The following is a 24988-nucleotide window of genomic DNA, read 5'->3' on the forward strand; positions in this document are numbered from 1 at the left end:
CGTCATGCCAAGCAGCCCAGCTAGGTCAAGCAAACAAAGGAGCATCTGGACACAATAACGGCCTTGTTTGGCAGCCGTGTGACAGCGTGACAGGTATTTCAAGGCCGACATCAGGAGCGGCCCAGAGGAAAGGTGCTTTGAAGTCACAGACACTGGTTGCCGTCACTGTGATTTTATTCTATGGTTTATCTGAGCCTACAAGAGCCATAAATATATCATAACGATGTTAAGGGAATAAGAAGGACTCTTTTAATGTTTCACTAAAGCAGCTATTATATCTGTTGTATATACATCAGGGGAAGTTCTAGACCTTTTTTTGGGGGCCTTTAAACAAATTTATTAAAAGTATAAAAATGACTAAGACATAATGTAATTCCCCATTACCACTCTAACGGAGATTACCATCAGTAGTGATGTTATACTGTAGTGAGGGCTAAGAGCCCCCCTAAGAATGACATCCTGTGTTGTTGTTACATTATATGTTTGTGTCACATGTAGTGAAATTCTTTCCAGCTGTTCCTGTGATATTACATTAGCAAGAATAGGATAGATGTGAGGTCATAGTGACCTTGACCTTTGACCTTTGACTACTGATAAGCCATAAAGTAAAGACTAATAAGGGTGTGAGCAGCACTGAAAGCCTGAACAACTGGGTGAACAACAGTCAACAAAGATGTCAGTTAAAAAGCTTCACATTTCACCATGTAGCTCTTAAACAGGAACATGCAATAAATAAACAATATTTCCAGAATTGGAGGTCAATCCCATCCCCTCTCTCTCAATATAACTGAGCACTGCACGAAGTGAAAGAGTCAGGTGCAATATACTCAGCAACAACTGGACGGGCCTGTGACTTGTGAATACAGAACAACATCACATCCACAACCCCTTCATTTAGCTTGGACATTGAATGCATCATGCATCTTGAAGTGTACACTTAGGAGAAGCGAAGCAAAATTTGTGAGGCTGACCATCTCTTTTAAGTAACAGCATGGTACTTCAGAGTGTGTTCCTCTTATATTCCCTATTAAAACATAGACGAATGTGGAAAACATCAAGTTCAGTTCATCATCAACACAGACAGCTGGGCTCTAACCCTAAACTATCCACTTGACTTGCTTCTGTTTTATTCCAGGCAGTGTGATGGTGAAGCTGGAGCTGTAGCACAGTGCTAAGAAACAGCCTTCTCTATGCAGACAGTGTGTTGTGCTGCTTTGAATTATTCAGTTATGCTTTAATATGACACACAGAGCCTAACCCAGTCATACCCATTTAATCCTCATGTATCATCATCATTTTTCCATGTCTCTGCTCTTTTCTTCTATTTTCTTTTTTTTTTTTTTTTTAACTTTTTTTAGAGGTCCTCTCGAGTAGGAAAAAAACTTTTTTAAGTTTATATTCGCCCCTGCCTTTACCTTAGATATGTAATTAAGGCATATGGTGGAAGAATGTTGAAGAGGGAGGTCTTTAGTGTCTAGATGAGACACTGAGGAGCTTGAAGATTCCTGGTGGCTCTGCTTCCTGCACCACATTTATAAATGTCAAATGTGGCTGTGGTGCACAGTTTAAATCAATGTGTCCACATCTGTAAAAGTTTATTATATGTACACAGGCAGGAAGAAGTTTGGAAACCCCAATATATTGGATTCGTAGACCAAAAAGTGTTCCTCATTCATTTGTAATAATTTAATCAGCAGCTAAACAATTTAAAACTTCAGAGATTACCTTTTACAAAACAACAACCTTTTGCTACTTAATCAGTATTAAACAACAGTAAACCAGTAATTTAAGTTTATATTGGGTTCCATAGGAAAAGCGATCGACATTTTCAGCATTGAATATGATTTAATATTAATAATTGTTATTTAATATAATGTAAAATGGCATTTTAGTGTAAGATAAAGATAAAACTTGGATTATTGAGTTGATTTACTTCCAAAAACTACTACAGCAACTAGAAAAACGGTTCACTTTTTATGCAAATGGAGAAATGTTCACAGTCTTCATCTAAATACAGTCAATCCCCTGCCTAAGGCTCTGAAAATGAAGATAAAAAACGATACTTAACTCTGCTCCGCTGCTAGTCCAAAAAAGGAGATGATCCTCTCTGGGTTCCCACTGACAGGAGGAGCTTTGCAGGGCAATTTGGAGTGCTCCTGACACGATGACCCATATGTCACATGTCTGAAGGCATCATCAAAGCTGGCGGCATGCGGTGCTGGGAGATGTGAGTGCTGCAGCATGACAACAAGGGAGGTTTCTTGTGTTCAGAGTGCAGGAAAAGATGCTCATTTGTGGATACTTCCCAAATGACTACAAGTATGAATATGACACATCACTGTACACCTTCAAGAAATTAAATGGAGTATTTGCAGGTTCAAGCTCATTCTGAATCCTCACTCTTTTTACCAAAGCCAACAGAAAACTAAGAGAAGCCTGTTCTGTGCCTGTTCTGCTCAATGGTTTGGTGGAGCCAAACAGTTCCAGCATCCACATCCAACTGACGTTTTATTGCTTGGGATCACAGCCAGCACTGAGAATGTGCTGACGTGAATTTCAGCATTTAGTAAATACTGTATGCTGCATACTGTGTATAATTCAAACAACATCCCGTTCTTGTCCTGGTCCTTAGTTGAAGAGCTCAAGCGCCTGCGGCTTACTCCTGAATCAGTTTAAAACAATGAAAAGAGGTGTGTTTAGAGGACATTTCAGCACAGTTAAATAGAGATACTTGTTATAATAACTTACAACAAGCACCTCATTAGTTTGCGTTATGAATCCTACCCTGTCATGGCTGTGATATGGCAGCTCTCCGCAGCCCAGTCACATAATCTGATGGTCTTTTTGTGCCGAGCCATTCATCCTTAATCTTCTAGGCCAACAGCGCTCTGCTTTAGTTAAAAGAAGGATTTCACCCTACTCTCTCTCTCTCTCCCTGTGTGTGTCTCACTGTCTTTCTCTCAACCTACTACTCTGTTTCTTTCTCACTAACGCTTTGTGGATATTATGATAAATGAGGCATTATCAGGGCACAGAGGTAGCGAAGATTAAAGTGACATCTAAAGCAGAACAATGACCTTCGTCATTTACAGGGCCCGTGTTAAGTGGTGAGCATGGGTCGGCAAACATGACTCCAGCAAAACTCGTTTGTTATACAATAGAGGGACACTTGTGAGTTGTTCTGTCATCCACAATGGGGCTCAGAAATAAAAGGTTCCAGGGTTTAATGACTTATGAGTGATGCAGATGCTGCTTTTCAGATGTGCAAAATGACGCGATGTCACAACACAGATAGCACGAGGTCATATCTACAATGCGGCTCTAGTATAGGATTATATATGTAAATGTGCACAGCGCTGTTAGGTTTGCATCAGTCAAAATGGGAATCAGTCAAAATGCGAACTGAAAAATGTTGTGTCTCTTGATGCAGGGGATGTTGCAACAGTGGCTCACAACAGTCTGATCTCATTCATCAAAGAACGAGTCGGGATGGACATGCCCTGAATACTTTACAGACACCGACCCATTAGGGTTCCTAAGAATTACAAAGAAATATGAAGTTCAGTTAAATATTTATACAAAAGTTCACTTGATGTCATTTGATACCCAGAAAGCCCGCAAAGATAGCAAAAGCATTAAAGATTGAGATGTGAAATGTCAGAGGGAGAGCGGTGGAAGTTTTCAAACAGAGCTCTGACGTATAACTTGCTGAAAAAGAAGAGAGGTTTCTTCCGAGATGGATTTGTTGAAAGGTCAAGTGTCGGGCCGCATCACATTATACAGTCCTCTCTGTTTCTGCGTCTACTGTATGCCACGGTTCATTTGAATAGCTTCTGCTTGAGTTTCTTTCTGTTTTTCTTGCTCTCGCTCTTTCTGCCGTTCCTCCTCTCTTTCCATCAGCTTTTTCTTTCCTTGATTTTTCAATTTGATCTTTTCAGTCTGATCTCAATCACATTTATTTTTCAAATGACGCGATGCATTATTTCTAATTGAATAATGAATAAAATCCACCTATGGGTGCAGCAGAGAGCCGAAGTTGGTACACCCGATCACATCTACAGAGTGGTGTAGTTCTCTGGGTCTGCTTTGCCACACAATTCAAGCTGTGCATCTACATATATGTACAGGCTGCTCTATTCTAATTTAATGTCATTTTTTCCTCTTTAATTCATACCCAAACTTTACCATTTCATAGAATAAACACTTGCTTCTTTGACTCATTGAATAGGATTTTCTGTTATACACAGTGTTTTGTTTGAGTATTAATTATAATGAAGTCAGCTAAGTGAGCATTTGACTACATGTAAATCCTGCAGATGTGATACTGATGTGTCATATTACACAAATTAAAATCAGAACTGATGAATGGGTCCTCCACTGTGTACATCATCAAAGTCTCTAATAGCAGAGGACTGCCAGAGTGTCTTATTAAAGTCATCTGAGTGAAGCTGTCAGATTTGACGGCTACATTATTACTGTTGGCCATTAAGTTCCCGCTGTCACTGCTTGTCAGCGGTGTCACCAGGCTCATCAGGCAGAGTAAATGGAAGTAGTGGCTAATAATAGTTTATGATAAACAAACTCTTCTCACGTAGGTCGTCCTCCTTACATTTGCTTGGGACGATAGGTTATGTGTCAAAACACTGCTGCACAATGGCAAAAGAAACTGTGATATTGTGAAAGCACTACTTTAATCAGAGTCATCTCTGACATGTTCCTGACTTTTCTTTATAACTACTGAGATCAACACTGACATTCATTACTTATTCAGTGAGGCTGAGTTTAATATGTAGATCCTGCAGTGCTGTATAGTATTACACATATGACACTGGGTATGTTATGTAACCTTCAGTATAATGCAAGGTGGTGAAAAGATGTGAAGGCAATATCCACTGTTTAGAATAATGGCTGCAGATCACACATGTACTACATGAATGCAGAGGTGACGGTGGATAAAACACAGCATGCAGCTATGTCTGTGCACATATGAACTGTTTCAGGATGCAGGCAAAGATTTGCATTTATTAATGTGTGCAAGACGGTGAAGGACAGACATAGAGAACGTGGCAGTGTAATATAGAAATATAGAGAGGGAGCAAATGCCGGCAAGAAGACACTGACATATACAAACTGATGGATGGGTGGAAAGGGAACAGGAAATTTTGGGCCCGTAGCAGTGTGTCTCTCTCTGTCGATCCGATTTGGGTGACACCGTGTGACAGGAAGCTGGCAGAGGAGCTGGGTGACCCCCTCCACTGGAGGTCATGATGGAAGCGACTGGCAAATATACACATGCATACACTCACTTACAATTTGTATTTGTACAACAAATTCCTCTTCTTATTATCTCCAAATGCACTAAATAGTGGAGATCTAACTGGTATAATAATGCTACTGTTCACTCTTGACAACAAGCCTCCTTATTAAACTGGAATAGAAAATGACTGGAAATAAGGCTGCTTTTAGGAACAGTGGTGTTTTGAGCTAAATGCGAACATGTTAGCCTCGCTGATGTTTCACAGGCATGGCGTTTAGAATTAAAGAATTTGCGCTACACCCAAGGCGCAACTGAGCGTCATGGGAACATCATTAGTTTTGCAGGCAAACGTAAGCACTGAACACCCTGATGATGCCCCTTTCTGGAATGCTAAATAATTACTAAAGTTGTAACAGTGGAAAACATAATTATCAGCATATTTCATGGCGTTCCAGCTAATTATTATTGAGGAACAGCACCTCCATGGTGGCTGGAACCAAGGACATACTCTACATCCATCATTCACTTCCCCTTCACTGCATGAATGAAGGCTTTCATAATTTATAGCGCCTGTGTCTTGCTTTATGTTTTAAGCACTCTTGTACATGAATGTTTATTGTTCTTAACTTCCAAGGAGGATTTCCCATAGAGGAAAAGGCATCGAGCTGAACATTAAACATGCATTTGATGTGTGAGCAGCTGATAACAGATGGAGATGAGGGAAAGTTGTAAGGCCGGAGCTTAAAAGTGCATTTACTACTTCCCATCCCATCCAGGCCAATGGTTTTTATTCCCATGGGACCCAGAGTACTTTCACTGTTATTTTTAGGTTGGGAAAAGCTCATCTGCTGTTCCCTAGGTAAGAGGCCCAGCCCATCTGATCCCATCAAGCACTATATTCATCCCTGATGCCTTAGCCAACTGGCCACCCAGCTAATTGTCCAACATTATTGTCTTTCTCATCTGGCTTCATTTTCTGTATGTTAAACTTGATTTGAATTATTGCTTTTCCTTTTGTCCTTCTCTGGTTGAAAGGATGAAACACCTTTTACTGACATTCTACGTGGCCAAGGAAATGCAAATACACAACTTACACCTACACGTAGGACTGTCTGAGCAGTGCAGGGAGGATCCATACACACATGGAAACATGGTGTGCCACCTGTTTAACCTGAACTACTGGAATCCTGACAGGTAGGATCATAAAACACATCGACTGACTAGTTAAAATCAAATCAATCAAAAAGTCAAACAAACATTTCAGTTAGAGTCTTCATAACAGGGTGAATCCTAATGAGTTTGAGCTCAAGTAAAGACAATTCTTTGATAGAAATCTCCAAAGATGAGCAAATATCATAAGTGTAAGAAGAATTCTTTAAAACGTGACAAAGTTTATATTCAGTTTATATTCAGTCTCACATTAATCTTTTGATTTGTCTGACATAAACACAAGAATTACACTGGTCTATCATTTAGAGAAGTCAAAGGTTTTTTATTGCAGAAGGTAAAACCTAAATTGCCCTTTGAATTCTGGACACTACGCATGCGCTCTTTGTAAAAATAGCTGCCTTCAAGTGCTCTTTATAGGCTCCGTCTTCTGATTTCTGAATTTAATCGTCTCAGTGTGTTCCAGTAAGAAATAGTAAATATAACGCACCGATTATTACCAATGTTGCACTTCACATACGTTACTATATAAAACACACGCAGTGTACAGTAGTTGGTGATATATCAACTAAAAATTATGAAAAGCATACACTGCAAGGCTTCTGACTTAAAATTGCTACTCCCAATTAGCAAATTGAGTAGCAACTGACGCAAAGATTTACAGCAACAGTCCTGTTACGGCGTGCTATAATGTAGTTATCATCCCCAGTAATAGTTATGTTACTGGGGATGATTAACTAAGCCCCCCCCCCCTCCCCATCTTGAATGAAAGCAGCATTTCGGACAGCTCGCGAATGCAGCACGAACGGCAACACGTTCCCAGCGCCACAGCGGAGCCCGGAGTGGGAGTGAGAGTCGGCCCAGTACACGGGAGGGTCGCACCTGGATCAGGGAGCCGAGGAGGCTGACAACTGCTGACAAAGTCCACGCTGAGACACCGAGAGACAAGAACACCGCCGCCGCGAAGTGGAGAAGAGAAAGAAAGTGCATCTAAAGTGAGTTTGTTCCACTAAACGGCGAGCTAAGGGATTTGATAAGTGGACGCGGGACGTTCAGTGGGACCGGGGGCAGACGAGACGTTAACATGACGCCGACAAAGGAGCTTTAATGTCCAGAAGAGGATGAAAACGACACCGTCACAGTAAGGACCGACTTCCGTGCGGACAGGAATGGCTTGATTTCTGAGCCCGGGAGAGCGCTGGGACGATCCTGTCAGAGGCACTCATGTTTCTGTGGAAGAGACACAAAGTTTGCTGCGCTTCAGTCCAATACGAGTCCAGTTTGTTTGAGACGCCGCTGCTGTGACTGGTTTTTTTTTGTTTGTTTGTTTTTTTTGGGGCCCCCTATCCACCCACCCGGAGCCCGCTTGTTTGGATTGTCGGCTCGTAACAGTCCACAATGTCCAAAGCCGCGTTAAAGAAGAACCACTGGAGCTCCAGAGTGACCGAGAGCTCCGTGGTCAAAGATGCCCGCGGTGACTTGAACGTGCCGCTGCTCGGCGGCGCGGAGAACGGGGAGTTCGCCTACGTCGGACAACTTAAGGAGGATGTGGTGGTTTACAAAAGTGGCAAATTAAACGAAGGGGAGCTGCTGCTGGAGGTGGAGAACCTCTCCATCTCAGGATTACCCCTGTACGACGTGCAGACGGTCATAAAGAACTGCAAAGGTCCCGTCAGGTTAAAAACCGTGAAGCAAGGTAAGGAGAGGCACCACCACGTTCAAAACTCGGTTCAAACTTCGGCCTTTTTTAATGTTGCGCGCGGATCTTTTAAAAAAAAAAAATGGCTGGGATAGAAAACTTTGTGCCAGGACTTTTAATGAACAGATGGACGCATTCTTCAATTCGGCATGTATAATATTACGATTACGCTGGAAGGTGTATGAGTAGAGAAACTTTTAGAGCGGTTCTACTTTCAGAAACTAGAAGAGTTTCATGAAGTTTTGCACGTCTACACTTGCAGACGTGCAAAACCACGTTAAATTGACAGATTTTTGAATGGTGTTTGGCGTGTGTGTGTGTTTTTTTTTTTCTCATCCTTACACTAGAGACAATGCCACCTGTCGGGCCTAGAGGGATGGAAATAATAATAAAGGCTCTCTTATATTGTTTATTTAGCTTTCCTTTTTGTTATATATCCTTTCCCACCCAAATGAATAACTCAGATGTATAACCCTAACTCTAAATAATGTGTCAGTTTGGAGCATTTTATCTACAAATCTAACACCTGAAACAGTATTCAGTGTGCTCCTACAGGTGTCCCTGTGTGTGGGGATAGCAGGAGGTACCATTAGGATATAACAATATGGGAATTTCAGTTTTCCCTCCATCTACTTAAACTAGATGGAAGAAACGAGCGAGATTAAAGCCGTCTACTAATCAAGCAGATGAAGTCTGATTTGGCCTTGGTGCTTTTAGGTTGTGTCCGTCAGGCCTGTGCTGCATCTGTGGACTCAATGAACAGGTTAGAGAGGCCGCATAACAAAGAGTGGGGAACATCCGACGGCCCAGCACAACACAAAACAAAACTGGAACATCAGGCCAGTGTGGCTGGTCTGGCTAGTTCATAGTCAGCTTGACTCAGCAGGGCCGTGCAGTTTGACACTGAGCCACTCTGACAGGCTCGCAGCGTGGCAAAGCAGACTGCTGAAGGGATGCTCAGAGCCAGCCCGGACCACGCCATCTTCCCGTAGAGACGGGCATAAGAGCAGCTTCTCTTCAAGGACAGTTTCACATATTTATAACTTGTAAATGCTGGCAGCAGTAGCACCATGCTTTTTTTTTTTTTTTGTTCAAAATAATATTTTATTAATTTCAGGCCAGTATTATAATTATCAAAGACATTTAAGGCCAGAGAGTCAAGCAGGCTTAGCCAGCATATGAGGTGTTGTGCCACCATGTTGTATTTGCCAGGAAACAAGAGGAGTGCTCTCTTCTTTCAGTGATTAAGTAATAGGGGAAAACTTTAAGTAAAGTTTTTTTGTTTTATCATTGTGAAATTAGAATAAGGTGAAAACCTGTAACTAAACACTGTGATAGGAAACAACAGGGCTCATGGCAAATATAACTCTGCTCTGCAATTGCTATTGGCCATCACTATCTCTGCCTCGACCTAATTAGCTCTGAAGTGCCAATACTGTGGTATTTTTCATCCTAAACAAACATTACAACAGGGAATTTTACTGGCTACCCCCTCCTCACATTGTTACCAGTCAACCTGCTCTAGTTGTTCTTGTGAATAAATGTCTAATCAGTAGCTAAACACTTTTATTATTAGTATTGGTCAAACTGAGCAAACTATACTGGTGTTTCCACTTAGTGGCTAATTAGACCTGAGCTCAAATTGATGATGGGTGGAGCAGTGCTGCTCATGTGATGTCACCAACCGCAACCGGCTCTGTTTTTTTTTTTTCCTTCAAATGTCCCAGCAAAACACAGTTTTCTGATCAAATAATTGCAGCAAAAGGAAAAACGAACAAACAAAAAACTATAGTCCCAAGTTCTGGACTTATCTGTGATGGCAGAGACAACTTTTTTTCAAAATGTTCATATTGCGCCTTCCCTCCCGTGCAACAACATTCTGCACAGAGTTGACTGTGGGCACCCCATCATTTCTGCAGTTTGTAATGATTTTAAACAATAGGAGGAAACTCGGCTCCCACTTTCAGCTAATCGGAGGTCTTTTTTTTTTTTCCCCCCCAACACCCATCTGGGGATGTCGGCTGTCGCAGCCGATTCAGATTCCATTTCAAGTTTTTAATAATTCACACTGTCTGGGAATTTCCCTCCCTAATCGGTTTTAATTGGGAAAATATGCTTGGCAGCAAGAGCCATCTGTAAAATCTGAGCGACCTATTTTTATCCAGAGCTTGTGCCATTTTCTTACTTTAATCAAGTGAGACGTGAGGAGAGGTACTGCTGCAGTGTCTTGGCTCACTGATGTCCACAAAGCACTTGCTCGTGTAAACTGTCGACAGCATAAAGAGACATGTTGAGAGAGGCGTTATTTGGGACCCACATCACTTTTTACTGACCTGTTAGCACAGAGGTATTTCTACTCTGGGCTGATAAGAGGCTCTGATCAGTTCTAATGCAGAGATTGTAATGTTTGCTTTAGGTTTCGGTGAAACAGGACAATACACAAACTCAGTTACACTGCAGAACACCCAACTAGTGCACGGCTGAGCTCACGTCATGACAAAACCATTTAAAAGTTCTTTATGCATTCTGATTTAGAAATTCAACTTTTTTTGATTCAGAGAATATATTATATATATTTTGCACACACCTACAGCATGTGACGTTACACTAGCTGAGACTGAGCACATGTTCTTAAGTTATCAAAACAATATATACTGTTACATGTGATAATGGCAGTTACTTATGTAATGGTAGATATATATTTAACCAAAACACTTTCCCCTTCGCCATCAGTACTTTTTAGGTAATATAGTACATCTTGAAGTTGTTTTGTTGGCTTTGATTTGAAAGACGACGCTGGTTCACCTTGTCTGCAGTGTTTCTGAGTTATCATGTGTTAGTCTTTTGTTCTTTGCTGATGTCTGTAGCACTGTGAGAGACCAAAAAGACTGAAACACACAGAACGTGAATGAAACATTAGGTTACAGGTTTGTTTGGCTGCAGTGCTCAGCGAATATAAGGACTTCACCAACTTTGAACGGGATCCATAATGGAACCGGCCACCGGAACCCACCCTTAATGTTGGTTGGACAGAAGCTGTGGGAATAAATTAATTGGATTATGTAATTAAGGACTATTAGAAACAAACACAAGGAGGCTGTCTCACTCCTTATCCTTATAAACGAGCAGCCTGTGCTAATGCGCTTTAATGTTTAAATACTCATACTCAGATATGTGGTATAATGTCACTGTACAGTGTTTACAAACAGAAATTCTCTACGATAAAACCGTGAGTTCAACTATATAAACCCCTGGAACATCTTACTGCATAATCCTCATAAGAAGATAAACTAATAATAGACTAACACTATAACGTGCACATGATCAAACATGCAGTCACGACACAGAGGTTTCAGATTGAGAGCAGATTAGTATGATGATCCTCTCTGTGTTAGCACACATGTTGGGTGTTACTATCTGTGATGGTGTCTGTGTGGGTTCCTCTGCTGTGTGTTTTCAGGTGAACACAAGAGATGATGTTGATTAGATAAACTGTAATACATTTTAGAGCTTATTGTTGCAGTAGGTACGTATTGAGATTGCAGCCAGTGACATTATTTTCAAGCATTGTAACATAAATGTAAGTATATGAATGAGTGTGTTTGTGTGTGTTTTCTGGATATGACAAATGCTGCAGTGGCCCAGAGTTTACAGGTTTCTCCAGGCAGGCAGTATGATGTGTGTGGGACGCTTTAGTCAACATGATTTGCTGCATATAACCACACTTTCATACACTCCAGTAATTAGAATCCTTCTTGTAAAACCAGCCAATCAGACATCACAGTGCTACATCTTTGGACTAGTGCATCTCGTTCCAGGCTACATTATAACATAAAGCTGGTGTGATGAACAAGGCCCTACTAGTTATAAATTTGTGGAAGCAGTTAATATTCTCCCCTTCACATTGTGGGAGGAGTTGCTAACTGGGGTCCTCCTGCTTGAATTTACAGCATTGTGTGACTGCATTTAACTCCAGGTTTCTGTGTGTACTGCAAGTGTTTCTGGCAAGAATCGCATATGGAAGTGTTTATTTCCTTTCTCTCAGCAGGACGTTGACAACTCTCCTCAACCCAGCCACTCTCCCACCTTTGTATTCTCTGAAAGCAGTGGAACAGCTTCGCTTCCTTCCTTATAGCCAGGCTTTGGGAAAGATATCTGGCTTCAATTTCAGACGTTGCATGTGGATATAAAAGTGAGAAAGTGGGAGTACAGTATAAGCGTCTTGCCTACTTTGAGCTGAATTTGTGTTTATGTGTGTCAGTGCTCAGCTTAAGCTTTGCGTTTAAATACACTGGAGGGGCACTCAGTTACCAACCAAATAGACCATGAAATGCTGTCTCACTAATGCAGCTCTTTTTTTAATGCCACTATAGAGGAACATACAGTATGCACATGTGCATAGCCTTTCCTCTTGTTTGCCGAAGAATTGTCTTTCTTTTCCTAATTAGCTCAAGTGTAGGCAGTTGAATGGAGTTTGAATGGGAATTGGTCACACTTGGCACCTACAGTTATACACGCTGTCAGAGGAAGAGAAAGGCCAACTAATTTATGATAGTGAGTTTAGTTTGGGCGGGGGAAGCAGAAGTCTGTTTCCTTTCTTTCGCTTTGAAGACGGCTGTTATCCCATGTCCCCACACTGTATATTTGCACATTAGGGGAGTGTGTATTTCTGAGTAATCCGTTATGATTTACACATTTGACAGAAGTTCCTAAAGAGAGAAACATCCGAGTTCCACAGAGAAACCTTTTGTGAGTCTTTAAATATTAGTTGACCACATGACTTCAGGAATTGTTATTCTCTGAATGACCTTCACTGTGCTCTATGCTCAAAATCAAAGCATCTGCATAGTTTCTAACGGCAGCTGTTGCTTTTATAGCTGTTGTAGCTATTACTAAAGAAGTAGGTAGAGAGATGATTGACTGTTTCCCTTTCAGATGTTGGAAATCTGTCAACACTCTCTTTTTAGTGGTCTGTTTTTGAAGATTGGTAGCATTTAACCACATTTTAGTTGCTTTTTAGGTTGTAAATTGTGTACAGTCACTGTAGGACACATGATGCCACAGATGCTTTCTGTATTTTACGGTATTTCCGTCCTCCAGACTATCCACTAAAAACCTATGAAAAATGTTATATTTCTCAGTACATTATCCCCCTAAACACCTCTTTCTATTTCTACCTCTACTACTTCGAATATTTAAACACAAATGCATGCTCTTCCAAAAACTCATTAAAGTCCTTTGTTTTATATTTCTATTCCTATGCAGCCTTTACTTTACTGATATTAATAGCTCTGCTGATGTAATGATACCATTGGGCCTCATTCACAAATATCTTTGTGTATAAGTTTTTTCTTAAATTTGTTCTTAAGAAAAGTCCTAAGAAAAATATTCGTTAGATTCGTGACACATTCTTAACCTATTAAAATATTCTTTTCCACGTACCTTTTTTATTCTGAATGAATAGGTCACGAGAGACTGCACACATGGGGATCTCACACAGAAATCGAAAAGGAAAGTCATAAACATGGTGAAACACTGGACTCGAAACAGAGTAGGTTAGCAGTTCTACAGCAGAGGCACTGCTGCAGGAAGTATACAGTAGATATATTTAGTAGAATCAGTAGGGTCAGGACACTGTGGTAGCGGTTGAGGTAGAGGTGGCACATCAAGATTCATGGTGATGTCTTTCTTTTAGGACTGGTATGGGCCTACCCACTGCTGAAATACTGTACCAAGACACCAACATGGACTTTATATATTGGTAGAACAGTATATGTAACTATTTTTCTATGAATTCTGATAACCACCAGATGTGTTACTAGGACACTAAATGGCTGTGTGTCAGTGTAGAAGGTAGAAAGTAAGAGATAAACATAAGGGAAGGGCCAGAGTGTGAGTTTGAATTAAATTCATGGAGACTGTGTGAAGTGACAGTTGTTCTTCATTTAAAATGACCATCAATAACAAACCTAACCTTTTAATGGTAAATGCAGCAAATGTGAAGTGAGGAGCTCAGTAGTGAAATATTGTACCAAGACACCAACATGCAGTCAGTATCAGGGGTAGCTGACACACACTGTCCTAGCTTTCAGAGGGAGAGTCCGTACAGTGTTTGAGCATGGGCAGCTCTGTTCTTTGTACTGTCAAGTCAGGAATGGGATCATATGCACCGCCTGCAGATAGCTGTGGTGTGTTTGCATGTATGTGTGCCCGTATGCGTGCCAAACTGGCTGACGTAGCCAAGTCTTTCTGTCAACTCTGCTGCTGTTAAACTCGCATGAGATGCGGATACGCCTGCAGCGGGGACGACTAGGAAGCAAAATGATGGGATTGGTAGTGGATGTGGGCATTATTAATACGACTGAGACTGTTCGCAAGAGGATGTGCCCAAGAAAGATGCTGCCAGGCTCTTGAAAAGTTGAAGCACTTATAAGTTCTTTTTAAATGACAGGCACAAAGAAATGTAGTTAAGTGTCTGTGAGTTTTTAACACCATCCCATGTTTCTGTAATATTATTGTGCCACATATTTGAATTATTGTGAAGCAAAATAGTAAAAAAAACACTTGGAATCTTACATGGAGTTAATGTATTGTCATTAAAGCAAGTGTCAGCTTGTTATCTTTTTAGTTGTGGCTGCACCAAGAAAATCTATACTTTATCTCAGAATAAAAAAGGCCTTTCGTCCCCAGTATGCTTTCTTCCTTTCTTTACCTTTAATTACATTCTTGTTGAGACTCTGGGGTCTGTTTACACAAATCGCGTTAATTCAGAGTGTTTGGGAAGCTTACTCGCACACATTCATGTGCACACACAGACAAAACAAGGGAGTATCTACAGGTTTAGAGAACAGTCTAGCCCTGATTAAGAGGATTTAGACATGAGTCTGTCTTGTTTGTCAGCTGCAGTGAGTGCACACCACATAGCTGCTCACGCACGCTCACCAGCCCCAGACTCCCAGGGTCTTCCTGCAGTGGCAATTATGCGGCACACAACAATGCCTCGCTGAGCCACAGTGCCTTATTTCGCCTGCTCATCTTTCCTTGCTGTCTTCCCCGTCTGCCGTCTTTATCGCTCCCCTCTCAAGTCTTGATCTCTTCCCTCCACAATCATTGTTGCTTGAATATGAGAAATGCACTAGTGCTTAATAAGGGGTAGTTCATTCTGACTAAGCCCAAGGCCCCGTGCTTTCCTTCCTTCTTAAGTCTCCTAATAAAAAGACGCGTCAGCATTTATGGATGACGGTGTGTGGCACAGCACTGAAGGCAGCTTTGTATTGGCTGGTAGCTACTGTAAAGGATGTGTATGAGATCCAGAGTGGATACAAAGAAAGAGAAGACAATTTGAAATAAGGACGATAGGTTGGTAACAAGTTGGTGTGTTTGGATAGGAAATTACCGTAGATGTACTGTATCTGGTGAAATATCTTGGTTGACAAGCATATCTTCCGTTGATTTAAAGAGTTTTAATCTGTCTTATTTTTAGGAGAACACTGTGTGCAAAGTGATTAAAAGACTGACACTAAAGCTACACTTCCCGTATAAACAAACATCCTCACCAGCTGACAATTTGTGTAGACACAGAAATAAATAAACTGCATTTATTGTAGTGAATTGCTCTTTAGTTGAAATATTACAGGATACAGAATACAATAAGGAAAAAAATTCAAATGCAAATGGGATTTGATTTGGATGGATTTGATTGTAACATAACACTGTAAATGTTATGTGTAGAAAAAAGGACACCGTATCTCTGTTAGTGTTACCATAGCTCCATGTACACCACTTCAGCATATGGAGAAATCCAAAGCTTTATACTGGACACTTGATTCTAACAGAGTGGGACCAGCCATTATTGCACATTGTCTCTCTGTGTTACGTGTCCGAAATCTTTGTTAATGTGAGAAAAGTTTTAAAAACATTTGTGTTTGCCATGAAGCCTCTTCTTTATGCATGTACATGTGTGTGAAGCTTGAGCACAGTTGAGGAGATCCCTGCAGTTTTCCCATCTGGAAATATCAGGCTGTGTGACAGTGCCAAGCACTGATGCCTTGACTGAGAAAGCATGTGTGCCCTGCGGTTAGCAGGAGGACACCAAATGGCTTCAGTAATCTCTTATGATGGCAGGGGAGGCATGGTTGTGCCATCAGCTTCGCAGGTGGCCTCCCACCGCTGATGGATGCTTGGTAATAACAGCTATCGCCACTCTCTGACATCGGACTGCGTGGCCCTGCGTGAGGACAGTGCATCAGCTGGGCTTGTGTGTCCCATAAAGCTGGGTACTGGCTGTATGACTCAGTCACCACTTGGACCACTCAAACTGAATGCTTACTGTTTCCAGTAGCTTCATGGATCATCAACTTAGTGGTACAAACAATAAATTATTATATTTATGCTGTGGATCAGACACAAAACCATTCTTTGATTCTGGTATGCTGTCCTCTCAGCTAAAATGCCAAACATGACTGTAGTATTTAACTAATGTAGCTGAAAGTGGGCTGAGGAAGGAGTGGTTTATACTCTTTTGTGCCTGGATAGAAACAAAAGAAGTGAGCCAGATGTCAAAGTAGGAGGAGGATTGTTTTAGTGTTGCATATTTGGTATAGTGAATGGAACATTAGTTTATTTGCCATTTATACAGTAATGTCAAAGTGTTATAAAGTGAAAATTATATTAACTGCGCATACAGTATAATATAAAGTCTTTCAAGTTGAAAAGAGAGTAGTTGCAAATACCACAACTTCCAAAGCACATTTCAGCTCTGGGACAGGTTGGCTACCTACCAACTGTCTTGGTAGCATCACTATGGCAGTTCAAAGTTATACTGTCACACTCTTTGTTTTTATGCTTTTCTGTGTATGAAAGTAGAACAGAAAGGTCAGCATACATATGAGCACTTAAAGGTCAGTACACATACTGCATGAAAAGTACAACAAAGAGAGTTGTTCTTAGTTTTCAAGTGTTCAGAAACTGCTCTTTTACAGTAAAGGCTTCATTAAACCAGTACAGTGAATGAAATGCGATAGCTTACTGAAGAATGTTAATTAGACACAGAGAGACTAATTAGTAAAGACGGGAAAAGCAGAGTCTTAATTAAGAGGTCACTGGTGTCCATTGTCTCTCTATCCTGTTGGCATCAGTCACAGATGTGTCCCCATGTTCTCTAACTTCAGGAGTTTCATCTTTAAGCTTCAGAAGATGATTGTACATGTGATTGTGAAGGGAATTTGGTTTTGACAAGTCTAGGTCAGCTGGTGTTGACTATCTGAGTAGGAAATTGTTCAGTTGTGTGTAAAGGTTCTGGACTTTATTCTTAATACCCAGTCAATGTCGGTCATTCTCACAAAGATTTGTTTTAACATTTACGACTGATAGGACAGATGACATCATATCTCAATGACACAGTAGCTGCAGCTTCAGCTATAGTTTTTATAGTTTGTATTTTTTTTTTTTTTCCTCCTTCATTTCCCTATGTGGGCTCTACAGTTGGCGTTGGCCCCACCTCTACATCCAGGATCTCACCCTTTGTTGTTGCTGCACAAATTACACAGTCTATAAAACGTTTGTTTTGGCACAACAAGAACAAGCAAGAATTTCCAGTCATGTGGGATTTAGGGGGTTTGTCTACAACCAGAACTCCCAGCTGTTCCCAACCTGGTCAGTGTGCTGACCACAGACTAAACTTTCAAAGACTAGAAACCTGTGACAGTTGGTGGAAACGGTCTTTAAGTTGGAACTGTCCAGTCTTTGAAAGTATTAACTATTCTTCAGTTGTGCCCACAGCTTAAGTGGATTGAGTTTCTTTTTAAATTCTCTGTTGGAGACACACGTCTTGTCAAAAGGTATATTTGTTTTCATCTTTGATCTCCTACCGACTTATATACAGACTTGACACTACCCAATACTGCTGTTGCTGGCTTTCATTCCCCTCCTAGGCTGCAGTGAAAAAAAATCTTATGACACAGAGAAGTGGAAACACCCATTTCTCAAATAAACGGTTGTAAACAAAAACCAGAAAAGCACAGGCTTCACAAAAAGTGTAAATTCCAAAACATTTTAGAGAGGCTGTGGTGCCAAACCGTAGCAGATGAACGGTTGCTGAATCAGCAACGTAATCAATGTAAAATTATATTTCACACACAAATTCCTGCAGGTTCATGTGGCTTTCTTACATGGCAGCCTTTCAGAAAATAAAAATAACAGCTGACGTATGGCTCGTGGACTGCAGTCACTGCAAACAGTGGCTAATGTCACCCAAATGGAAATAGCGCCATATAGCAGCCTCATAATTGGACCATGTCATGCTGGCATTTTCAGTTTATCTAATTTGAGTTTTGTGCCTGGTTAAATAGGCACGATTGTGTGGGGTGGATCAGTATGTTTGTTTCTTGGTAATGCCTTACATCTACCACTGTTGTCGATCTCCACAGCATTAAAACTCCCTCCTCCCTTCATTTTAATAAGTTACTGTGCAGATTGAAAAGTCTGTATGAATACAGCGTCATATACATGTGCATACACACACATACCATTGTTTCCCCGCACTTGAGACTGTGCAGGAATGCTCTGTTTACATAGCTGGGGCTGGCCCAGATCAGTATTTTGGTCATTCAGGTGTCTGCTGTGTGTCACTGACAGTTGTTTTATAAGCTCCAGTATGGCTTGTCCTCCAATGCTGCTGCACCTAAAGCCTGAAACTCCCCCTTGTGTGTGCTGGATTTATAAGAGGACATAATGGCCCAGAGGCTCTTAAGGATGTTTAGCACAATCAATGAAATGCACTTCATGATTAATGCCATTTATTTTGTAGGAGACCTTGTGGAAAAGTTGTGGGCTCTGCTGAAAACTGTGGTCTGATATAAGCGTATTCTTCTGTTGCCACTCTTATGAATGCATGTCCTGAGTCTGTAAACTCTGAATTTTTGTGCCCAATTCTTACCTGCCTGACATAATTTGTCAGGGATAGAGATGCCATTAGTCTCATTTATACAAATATAACTTGTATTCCTGCAGAAAGACTATCAAATTTGTTTGTGTGCCACACTTAGGGCCACACTTACTGTCAAACAAAATTTACACCTGCACCTTCCCAGCCAGCTTCATTACCTCTAAAGCCGTGTGCAACATCGGGATGCCTTTTTATACGATCTCTCTCAACTCCACCCCCTCTCCCTTTGATGCTCCCTCTCTATGCACCTTGCCTTGAAATGACAGCTGCTGTACTGGTGATGTATTGCATCAATCTGTTTAACACAAAGAAATCACCTATTTTCCTAAAAACCCAATGGTGCAAATAGGTAGAAGATTGCCGGCAAACACAGATGTCCCTCCATGTCCTCAAGCTCTACTGGGCTCCTGAGCTCATAAATTAGACAAGAAATCTAATTTCCCTGTGGGGCTCTTAGGCCCCGAGTACTCACAGACACACTGTTTCTTTTCAGGGGCAGTTGATTTCTATTCTTCATGATGTAAATGGGCTGATAAGGAGACAGTTGGAAGTAGACTGTGGCCTTCTTGCCTGCTGAGTCACTCTGGACTAAGTAGTACTCTCTTTCTGTCACACTCACTCTGGGGTTTTCTACCAATGCACATGACAAGCCTGTTTGAAGTCTTCTGCTCTCCTCACGGCTGGAGATACTGTTGTTGTGAGAGGGAGTTTATTACAAGTGCTGAAGTGTGTTGCTCCCAAGGTTGTCAAGGGTCACAGAAAGCACTACACGCAATGTTATCACAGCAAATAGCTGGAAAACTAGAATGGGCGTTCATTTGTTACTGAACTCTGCTGCTGAGTTCTTCTCTCCTTTCTGAAGGGACTTTTTTGTTATTGTTCAGCTTTTTTAGATCGACTTTCACTATCTTTGCTCTCCATTACTCACACACAAATTCCTGTGTGTCACCTCCTCAATCCATTGTGCTGCCTCTGTCCACATTAAATTGGAGAATATGCCAAGCTGTCCATTTGTCTGACAGACTGCAGTGTCCTAGTGTGTTTCATGTTGACAAACCATTAGTATTTTTATTACATCAACACGGCCCAGAATAAGTGACATTATTACATATTAAGTTCTTTGAACACTAACACGAACACAATATGATGCTTACTCAAACTATGTGAGGCCTGACGTTTTCAGTTTTGACTTTCAAAGTGAATGGTCACCTATAAATCCTCCACCCATGCTGCCTGTGAGGTGAATGGGAATGGCTGGAATCCTACACAACCAGTTTGCTGTTCATCTACACAAAGTCTCTGGATTGTCATTGGATAACAGCGCATGAAGATGCCAATGTCAGACATTCTTTGTGAGTTGTTTACAACAGAATTGGAGCATTAGGAACAGTCAACAAAGAACATGAACACAGGAGTAGACACTTGGTGGAGACATGGTTTTAGTTCAGTTGTCTTTAAACTGAATTGATTACAACCATATGATGCTAGCTAATTACCCCATACACATATACTGTGTAGGATAATAGCATTTCTCATATGTAGGTGTGTACTGACAAAAGGTTTTTATGCTGTGATTTGTTAGGAATTTTGTGAATCAGTTGTCGGGCATGGTAACAATCAGCAATTGTCATCTGAGAAAGCAACACCAAACTGTCCTCTCTCACTGTGAGTGAGTGTGTGTACATGCCTGTTTCTATTGCTCAGCCAGTCAGACAGGTTGGAGTGAAACTTCAACATACCTCTGTTGCACCTGTCAGCAGGTACATTGGACGTTGCTTGGCGACAGAATGCAACCTGAGGGCGGGATCAAGATTAGAGATCAGTGAAACTTCCTGGAAAAGTGACCACACCCACACATCCCTGTTTTTACTACAGCTTCGTTTCCTCTCTTGCATATGGAAATTCCTCAGTGGCAGTCAGACCTCTGCAGACTTAACATTTGAATTGTCTTACGTAGTGTCAGAACTGCATACTGACTATTGATGGCACCTAAAGAAGATTGATTATCTGCACAGTTTGAGCCAGCGTTTCTTTACCCTAGTTAAATATCACGTTTGAATGCACTCTGTTCCTCTTCTCTTCATCTAGACAGTGTAAACATTATGTCTGAGGTGATTGGTGTCAGGTGACCTTTTAGTTGCCATGGCAATAAGATTCTAAATCCCAAGGCGTTGGTCATCTCCAGGGGCTTGGCTGATTACTAAATAAAATCTCTCTGGACACACACACACACAAACACACACACACACGCGCCACAGACTTGCAAAGCACTAGATAAACAGTGGTGGGGAGAGGAGAGGCTTTTAGTCTCATGATGTTGCAGGCAGATAACTTTGTTTAGCTGTCTGAGTAAGGGCAGACCACATTCCTATCATGTCTCTGGACAGACAGTCTTGTCGTACACATGTGGTTGGTATGCCCTTGCCTCTTATTGCTGTGTTTAGTGTTATTTTGTCATTGGAGGATATTAAATACAGGATTTGTAAAACTCCATTAGAGGTTCATCAAATTTTAGCATTGTTCAGTTAGTCAGCAATTAGTCTGACAATCCCATTATATTTTTGTTCAAATGGTTTCAGTTAAGGAGAGTGACAGTGGCTAAGTTGGTAGAGTGGTTGCCCATCGGCTCTACCATCCACAGTCTGTAGCCTGACTCTGTCCCGTGGTGAAAGACTGAACCCCCACGCTGTCCAGGCTTGTGTTAAGAGGGGTGTTAGGGATACAAGCTGTGCCAAATAAATGCAGACCATGATCTAAGTTGGCAACTCCCATTTGCTTCAAACTTTCAAATGTGGGGATATGATGCTTTATTTTTTCTTATCAGACAGTCAGCATCACTGAAACAGAACAAGCTCCAGAACTACTTCGTCTCTCATTTCCTTTTGCTGTAGGAAATTGTCTCTGGCAATTTTCCAAAGTTAGAGGAAAATTAATGGGTTTTATAACGATCCTAGAACCTAATTGCAAAGAGTTTCATAATGATCGTTTAGCATTTTAAACTAATAAACTTGCATTAGCCAAAACAAGGTGCCATCTCAACACAGCACTACTCTTTTCTGTCAATGGGCCTCTGGTCGTTGTAGATATAAAATTAATAATACAGCTATTTCCAGCTACAGTACATTTTATAGCATTACAATGTCTACATTATATTTCCGATCAATTTGCAGTTTTAAAACCTGATTTTTGTTTTCAAATACACCAAAAGTGGCACCAAACTTTTAGTTGTTTTTTTTTTTACAAGTAAGCCCATGAATCATTTTTTTGCATTAGACAGATTCAAATTTTAAATCCTAGCTTTGTGCACAAGAAAAATAAAAAAGGTAGAGGAAAACAGCAGGCATTTAACCTCAGGGTGAGTGTATTAGTGACCACATAAAAGTTTTTGAACTTGAGACAAGAAATTTTTAACAGTTAAAACTAAGTTTCTAAACAAGTGTTTTATATTAACACAGTTCTAACACAGATGCCAGTGAAATTATGTACAGTTGGTGGAATTTTAGTACAGAGTCCAAGAGTGTGGAACATCTGAGTGAAAACAAAACTTTACAATTAGCAAAGTGTCAAAGACCAGACCAAACATGAAATAGACTCAAAAAACTGTTTAGCAACTAGAATGAATATGAAATCATTTATCGTTAATCTGTCGGGAAATGATTAATTGCTCTGTTTGAGTTTGGAATGAGTTGCTGCCCCAAGCGAATACGTTTAAGTATCTCCGGGTTCTTGTTAAAGAGTGAGTGTGGATGTTTTCCAGTCCTGTCCGACTGATAGGAGGTCCCAGGGTGGACCCGGAACATGGTGGAGAGACTATACACTCACTGGCCACTTCATTAGTTACATCTATATAATCCAATCCAATACAACAATGCTGCCATTTATTAGATTTTTTACAAGGTTACAATTTCTCAGTTTTAAGCTGAAATTGTCAGGAAGGTGATAATTATACTCTATGTTTATTAATGGGGTCACAGTGAATGGTGGATTTATATTAGTATTAGTAGCACCCCTAGTCTTTTTGTTACCCTATTTTAAAATAAATGAGGGGGACAAAACCTTAACACCACTTTTTAAAATACCGCACTCCTGTACAGCCTTACCATAAAGTGTATATCTCATCTGGCCTGGCAACTCTTCAGGATCATGCCAGAGAAACATCTGCACTATCACTACATGACTCCAGATAATGGACGAATGGATTCATCTTTTATCATCACTTGTGAGTGTCTGTCCATCTACTCTACCGAATAGCAGTAGAGTCATTAGAGACGGTGTCACTAGACTCGTACCTTGTGTCTCTGATCAGGTCCAATAAGTGTGAAGTGACGGAGGGCTCCTAGAGAGTCGCGGATGTTTGAAAATGAAGATGGAATTGATTACTTTGTTGGTGTGGCTTGCAGTAAGAATTAACTGGTTACAACAAGTAAGTAGCATATTAACTTAATATTATAAATTTAAAAACTTATATATTTTTTTGCAATATATTTTTCCCCACAAGTGCAGAGGCACAGTAGACACAAAATTTAGAATGAATAGCGGTTTTCTTTGTCATATTAAACCGTGAGTCATCAGCTACCGTAACATACAGTATAATATACTGTACATGGGTGTACATTGAGTCTATGGGCAGAGTTTAGGCAGGCATTTGATGAGTGGGGGATTGCGGAAATGCTCTCCTACACTTCTTCCGTGCGGGCTTACTCTCACAGATAAACTATAGCTTCTACTAATCTATACTACACAGGCGAGAAGGCCAAGGGTTAGCACGGCAAACCGTCCGATGGCTTACTTTAGTCATTAAACAGGTGGAAATAAAAGAAAAAGAATGCCAGCGAATGCTGAGTTGAGCTCAAGTGTATCAGAGACATATGGGAAAATAGCATTCATGTTTCTACAGGAAAGCTGTTGCTGGGAAGGTAGTTATATGTGATTGCAGTTTTAAACAAATGATGTCATTTCTTAGCTCTCCATTGTGAAAAAGAGCAGAGGAAAAATGTGTTGCTTTGTTCTCTAAGTATCCAGACTCTTGACCACAGGCCGTGTGTGTGTGTGTGTGTGTGTGTGTGTGTGTGTGTGTGTGTGTGTGTGTGTGTGTGTGTGTGTGTGTGTGTGTGTGTGTGTGTGTGTGTGTGTGTGTGTGTGTATACTGGCATACATGCTTGTGTGTGGTCTAAATGCAGCTCTTTACTGTTGCCCAAATCATTGTGCGCCAAAAGGCACAAACAAGGTCATAAAAGTGACTTTGTTTTGCCGCTCTAAACATAGACCGGCTCTATATTTTCGTACTTTTTCCACAGGCATGTCTTTGTTGGATGTTAGTCAGCAGTTAATATGTATTGTGCTACTGTTTGCTCATGAAATGTCAACCCAAGGCAATATTTTTGTCATTAACACATGTGCCTTGGCTACATGTTACTGCTTTGAGTGGTAGACATTTATTTTTTCTCCAGCTTTAGCCATGTTGGCCAAGTGATTACTATAGATTTCTTTTCACTTACAGTCTCACTTCATTGTGTCAGTGCAAGGCAGAAATATAGCCAACTTGTGTTTAGATGCTTCAGTGCCATGCACTAGATGTAACCCAGTGTTTTAAATCGCCCATCCAAACTGTGATCCTGGCTTAAGTTCCACTTACTTTTTTGGCAGCTATACTACACAAACACACACACACATTTCCCATCTGCCTGACACTCAGATGAATTAGAGCAGACACAGGAAGAGAGGCTGGATCTGTGTTTTTAACCGTGCGTGTGTGCGTACCTGCTCATCTGGTCCATTTCTCTGACTTGTTTCTGCCCTGCTAAGCGCCAGCTGTACAGGGAGGTATTTCAGTCTACATAACGCTCTACACATCAGCCTAGGTCAACCACAGAGCCCATCACTCTATTTATAGTGAAGTGACTGACAGGCAGAGGACAGT

The 24988-nt window shown here is 40.9% G+C and overlaps 1 protein-coding gene across 4 annotated transcripts in view; it reads left to right on the forward strand.

Annotated features, from left to right (window-relative positions):
* The first annotated feature begins 7236 nt into the window (after positions 1 to 7236).
* magi1b (membrane associated guanylate kinase, WW and PDZ domain containing 1b) overlaps positions 7237 to 24988 on the forward strand; it is a 114149-nt gene continuing 96397 nt past the window's right edge. For 2 of the 4 annotated variants that reach the window (XM_026346800.1, XM_026346799.1), the window contains exon 1: positions 7237 to 8120. In XM_026346800.1, the coding sequence (XP_026202585.1) occupies positions 7823 to 8120 (298 nt within the window). In that variant the 5' untranslated portion in view covers positions 7237 to 7822. The remainder of the gene's footprint in view (positions 8121 to 24988) is intronic. The other 2 variants (XM_026346796.1, XM_026346798.1) reach the window with 1 other exon arrangement.

Source organism: Anabas testudineus, chromosome 5 (assembly GCF_900324465.2).
Source record: "Anabas testudineus chromosome 5, fAnaTes1.2, whole genome shotgun sequence".
Lineage (NCBI taxonomy): Eukaryota > Metazoa > Chordata > Actinopteri > Anabantiformes > Anabantidae > Anabas > Anabas testudineus.